At 36.0% G+C, this 6,190-nt stretch overlaps 1 protein-coding gene across 2 annotated transcripts; it reads right to left on the reverse strand.

The window, feature by feature from the left end:
• Window positions 1-1,527: 1,527 nt before the first annotated feature.
• On the reverse strand, window positions 1,528-5,786 carry LOC149264217 (Tetratricopeptide repeat (TPR)-like superfamily protein). 2 transcript variants are annotated; one of them, XM_089427708.1, is made up of 3 exons: window positions 5,398-5,786; window positions 4,102-4,350; window positions 1,528-3,744 (listed from the first exon to the last, which is right to left on the reverse strand). In XM_089427708.1, exons 1-3 carry the CDS (start codon window positions 5,405-5,407, stop codon window positions 1,667-1,669), a joined length of 2,337 nt encoding a protein of 778 aa, XP_089283834.1. In that variant the 5' UTR covers window positions 5,408-5,786; the 3' UTR covers window positions 1,528-1,666. The 2 variants fall into 2 exon arrangements, with proteins under 2 accessions (XP_089283834.1, XP_089283827.1); XM_089427701.1 differs by having other exon boundaries at window positions 1,528-4,350; window positions 5,398-5,543; window positions 5,636-5,782.
• Between the last annotated feature and the right edge of the window lie 404 nt (window positions 5,787-6,190).

Here is a 6,190-nt window from a genome sequence, read left to right on the forward strand (position 1 = left end):
GGTTAGGGCTTTCTGTTTCTGATGTTAGACTAATCAGATTTCACTATGATTGGGCAAGTGAATATTGTATATTGTACTCTCTCTCTCTGCTGAACTTTTGAAGAATTGATCAAGGGTTTCCCCCTGGCTGGTGCCATATCTTGTGTCCTCTTGTCTTGGCTTGTCTTCTACTGTTATTTTTATGTTCTATCTGCATTTTACTATCATGATGACATGATTGCTAAACTAGATATTGATATTGGACTAATAAAAAAATTGAAGTAAAATTGCTCTAAGCATAGAACATACCATTGTTATTTAAAATTAACAAGAACTTTACCGTTATATTGCTTAGGCTCTTAAATACCAGCTTAGATCCATCTTAACTCCAGATCTACCAAGCGCCAGAGAGATGAAATTTCTTGAGATGGAAATCTCTTTTAGAGTGAAAAGAGATTTGATCCCTCTTGGCCCTTCGTAGATCCGGAGTTAGGATGGATCTAGGCTGGTTTAATTTCCCCCTTTAAATAGGCTCTAGTCCACATGAATATCATGGGTCAATACCATTAAGTTATTTTAACGTTATTTTTTCATTAATTTTATTTTATGTTGACGAATAAAAATGTTTTCACATAAAGTTATTTTTACTTTTATTTTATGTTCACCAAGTTAAAAAACGAATAATTTCATTAAAAAACAAAAAATATTATATTAAAGAATACTATATTATTTTTTAAAATAAAAATATTATAGTCAAAATCTAGAGTTTAAAAACTATCAATGGTAAATTGACTATTTTACTTTAATCTTATTTTGATTTATAATTTAATTTAATTTAATTTTTTATTTTATTTTATTATTTTATTTTTATTTTTATGTAATTTGACTTAGTCAAAATGTTAAACAGAACAGGACAAGACAGGGCTTTACAACATCTCTACCATACTAAGCTAGAGAGCACCTCTCAGCGCAAAAATTTATCATACAGGTTCTTAAAAGAAAATTGATCACATACTTATTTTTATAACAGATAGAGGAAAGACCTTAGAAGTTACAAAGAGGATACATACCCGGCATCATGATATTCTCCTGTGATGGTACTTATGCACTGCCTGCCCGATCACGTTGAAAGGCAATTCAAGTAGCAACATCAGACCCACCAACATAAATTTCTAGAAACATGTTTTATTCAAAGCCCAATTTCAGCAGCAGAAAATTAGTTTGGTCTTTCAAAATTTGCCAATGCTGTAATAGATGATAACAAGTTTAAAGCCTGCCTGGCCAAACTCCTGGTGTAGAAAACGCTTTTGGCAACTGTAGGTTCTCTAGGTTTATTAACAGAAAACAAAAACAATGCTATTTTAGATATTTTGAGATCAAGCATTTAGTTCAGGCCTTGGGCTCCTGCACATGTATATTTTCATGATTTCCATTCAATAGTGAAAATAATTCAATCATCAACTGTTAAGCCATGCAACCCTTCAACTGGAGTCAGCATTTATGAATATACCAATAATAGGAAAATAGGAACTTTCTCAACAAAAGAACTTCAAGAAGCTCGAGTAAGAATTAGAAAACAATAACCTAGAAGCAAGCGTAACAGGAACATGTTTAATGGCAAGCAAGTGTATGCATTTCACTATGGCCTGATAATATTTGGTCCTTTGGACCTTCATCTATTCCAGGATTACAAAGATTTTGAAGCATCCTGAGATTTCGCTGATTCCCTTAAAACAGCACCTACAATGGCAGCCTGCTCAATATTTTCAGCCCTGTGAAGGGCATCAAGAAGCATAATACAACTTTTAACACGTATTTTACAGCCTTTCAATCGTGTTTCTTCAAAAACCCTGAAAGCTTCCATTGCTCTATTTGCATTGCTCAGCCCAGTTATAAGGGCATTATAACATGCAGAATCAGGCTTGCGACCTCTGGCTTTTAATTTCTCAAATAAATCATAGGCCTCTGTTATATTCCCAGACTTAGCCAGACCATGAATCATAGTGGTGTATGTAATCACATCAGGGGGATGGCCAAGCTTTTGCATTTCTTGCCAAAACACAAAAGCTTTGTTAAATTTTCGCACTCTACAAAGGCCATTTATAAGAATACTATAAGTCACAACATTTGGAGAGCACTTCAAATCTTTCATTGACCGAAAACATACTAATGCCTCATTTATCTCCTCTGCCTTGACAAGAGCATCAAGTAGACAATTCCATGTATATACATTCGGGTTCAAGCCTTTCTGCATCATTTCCTCCATAATCAAGTATGCCTCGTCTATTCTGCCTACCTTTCCAAACCCATCTACAAGACTGCTATAAACAACTACATTCAAAACTATGCCTTTGGCTTTTGCTTCCTCAAAAAGCATGTATGCCTCATCTAGTCTGTCAACCTTTGCAAGTCCATCAATAAGTGCTCCATAAGAAACTACACTAGGAGAATGGCCCTTTATCCTCATTTCTTCAAGGAGTTGGTAGGCTTTGTTCACCTTTCCTGACTTGCAAAACCCATCTATGGTAGTGTTATATGCAAGAGTATCAAGTTCACAACCTTGTTCCTTCATTGCATAAAATAGCTTGTATGTTTCCTGTGCTTGACCAGCCTTTATAAGACCATGCATTAGTGTAGAGTACGTACAAACATCTGGAACATATCCATGCTCTTTAATTTCTTCAAAAATTCTGCGGGCCTTGTCAATCTCCCCTGCTCTAAGAACAGAGTTCAGATATACATTATAAAGTGTTAGATCTGGTGTGCAACCTCTACGAACCATGTCCTTAAAGATTTTATGCCCATCATCTTTCCTACCCCACTTGAAAAAGTTCTTAATAAGAGATGCATATACAACAGCGTTTGGTGCATGACCGTCATCCAACATCCTTTCAAAGAGCCTGTATGCTTCATCAATCCTGTGTTGCCTGCCTAAACCATCAATCAGAGAAGAATATGTTACTGCATCTGGCCTACAAGCCTTTTCTCTTAAACTCTCAAAAAGGTTGCAGGCATCATCCAACTTCTGAATCTTGCACAACCTATCAATCATGATGTTAACTGTCATTACATTTGGAAACAGCCCTGCCTGTGCCATTGTCTCCTGCACTTTGTAAGCATCATCTAATCTGTCTGCCTTGCATAGGATATCAATCATAATATTGTAGGTGGAGAGATTAGGTTCTGCATCCTTTTTCATTTCAGTGAAAAGGCTATAAGCGTCATCCACTCTGCCTCTCTTTCCAAGGCAAGTAAGAATACAGTTATATGCTATGGCGTCAGGTTTGCATCCTTTTTCTCTCATTCTGTTTAGTAAATTGTAAGCTTCATCAAACTTGCCAGCATTTCCAAAGCCCATAATTAATGTGTTGTATGCATAAGCACATGGAACCTTTCTAGTGAGTTCCATGTTCTCAAACAATTCTTCCGCTTCATCCAATCTATTTGCCATGCAAAGTACGCGAATCATAGTTGTATATGTTACTTCATCTGGTGTGATATTTTGTGCCTTCATTTCATGAAAGAACTTCCAGGCCATATCTATTTTACCTACCTTGCCAAAACAATCTATGCAGACATTATACAAGACAATATCTGCACCCAATCCATTGCTTTTCATTTCATCCAACAAAGACAAAGCAGCATCAAGCTTACCTTCCTTGGAAAATGCACGGACCAGGGTTGTAAATAGATGGATATTCACTTCATACCCTATCTCCTGCATTTCTTTAAACATTGTAAGTGCCATGTCTGGTTCATGAGCTTCTGCAAGTGCACCAATGAGAGTTGTAAAGGCAGAGAATGCAGGCCTAAATTTAAGTTTCCTCATAGCATGAAGCATATCAACAGCTTTCATCAGCATTTTAGAATTTATAAAGATCTGTACCAGCTTAACACAGGTAACATTCTTTGGCTCAAATCTAGCTATACTCATCTCCTCAAAGATTTCTTGCAGATTATCGTAGTGTTTGCTGTTAGCGAGGAATATTAAAAGTGCATCATATGCTTCTTGACTGTGTTGATTGCAATTTTGTTTCTGGACCCATCTAAAATAATTAAGTGCCATGTCCACATTCTTCTGCCTCTTCAATACATCTACAACAAATCCAAGATGAGACTTACTGTTGATCTTTTCAAGAGCTTCTTCCACGTCCGATCCCCATGTACCTTTATGAAGGATGTTGCATATTTGATTAAACTCATATCCCTTGATTTCTTGTTGGCTATTATTATCATGCTCTTGCCCACGTCCAACTTGCTTGCCTTGATCAAAAGATCCAAAATGCCCATTTTGAAATGAAGAAAATTTACTACTCCAACACAATAACCATCGGGTAATATAAGGCCCATGCTGGTGACGTAGAGCTGGAACTGCAAGGAAAGTATCTAGTCTTAATAAAAAATAACACTTTTTATCTTAAGGATCCAGACAAGGAGAACGAAATCTTGAAGTTCAAGGGACTAATGATAAAAAGAACAAAGACCAACAATGACAGTTAATTCCTGAACAGTTGATTGACACTTAAAATAACTAGTAACACAGCTTCATAACTTGATTCTTTCCCGATGACAAGTATTTGTGCGATGTATGCATTCATATTGAGATCAATCCCATATATGTTGGGCATTATAAATAAAACCTACCAAAACTACTCAAAAAACTAAATTGTAAAGATAAACCAAAATCCTAGATGCATAAAATTGAATACTAAGGTTTGCCTGGCAACCTCCTGGCTGGCTGCAATGATCAAATACAATGTACATCGTGGAATCAGGGAACATCGTGTTGATTGTGGTAGCCATAGCAAACTTTTTCAAACAAGTAACTTGTCAAAGAAATTTTGTGGTGGCAGTATGCAACAATATTATGATTGATATCTTATACAAGGCAGACAGATTAGATGATGCAACAATACACATGGAATTTGTTAACATGTGTAGTGGAAGTCATCATGTTGGAGTATCTGGTGTCAATATAACAGACAATACATGGACCTTCAAAATGCCATAAGCTAACTAGATGGTGAAGATTGAAACAGGGGACTCAATTGCAGAGAAGGATTGCTTTCATATAGTTCCTTCATGTGGGTAAATGGAAAAACAGCTACAGACCGACAGTATCAATAACAACATAACACCAAATGAAGTAATATTGGAGATGAAACAACCAATGCAAAAATAGTCATAAGATGCCACGGACAAAATGGGTTTGCTCTAGTTGCAAGACAAGGTCATTTGGTATATTCTCATAGACTAACAATATAAGTCAAATCAGAGAAGGATACTGGTATTTGCATAAACATGCCCTTTTATCACTTGGACTATTCAATACCAATTTACCATACATCCATCTACCTATATATGCTTGAGTGTGTATGCATAAAGACAGGGAAAGGGCCTTAAAACAAGGATTCATACCTGACATCATCGGATTCTCCTGTGATAGCAGTGATGCCCTGTCTGCGCAATAGAGTTGAAGGGTAATTCACGTAGCAAACTCAAACCCAAGTGCAAGCACTTTTAGCAGAATGCATTGCATGTTTGAAGTTATAGAGATGAAACAGCTGAAAATGAAACCCATCGAATTTTTCAGAACTCGAAAGGAACTGTGGTGAATAGGAAGGATATCAATACATTTAAGTCCGGCCTGATCGACCTCTTGTGGGTTTCCGCAGGTCTGTTTGTTGATAGTCCGGTGCGATACCAACGTACTTGCTGCGATATTGTTTTGGGTATTTCCGAGGGCAAATGGCTAGCCGTATGAGAAATGCTCACACTCTGTTTACATGGATTCAAAGATAAATAGGATTTTGAGCCAAATGAATAGAAAAATATGCCCATATGAAAGTATTAAACTACAACTATTTGAATTAATCAATTTGAAAGTGTAAATTTACTTATTATAATTGATTAGTTTTAACATCTGTAGTCATGTAATTTTTCTTAAATATTTTTGTTCTCTGGTAAGTAAAAATTCAAAATAGTTAAATAAGACTTATCATGTCAATGAAAGTAGGAGCGGGCATTTCTCCCCATAAGATTTTATGTTTATCGTTCTCATACTAGTACAATTTGATAAAGAAGTAGTTGATTAGCCTAAGTCATTTTGATCATTATCATTAATTCAAGTAAGAAGTAACACATCAATCAGTACAACATGTTCTACTTCTATAAGATAGTGGTTAATTAGCATCAGCCACCATGACCATTA

The sequence above is a fragment of the Pinus tabuliformis genome, chromosome 6 (assembly GCF_031772625.1).
Source record: "Pinus tabuliformis cultivar Carrire ecotype Pingquan chromosome 6, CPIR1, whole genome shotgun sequence".
In the NCBI taxonomy this organism is placed as follows: domain Eukaryota; kingdom Viridiplantae; phylum Streptophyta; class Pinopsida; order Pinales; family Pinaceae; genus Pinus; species Pinus tabuliformis.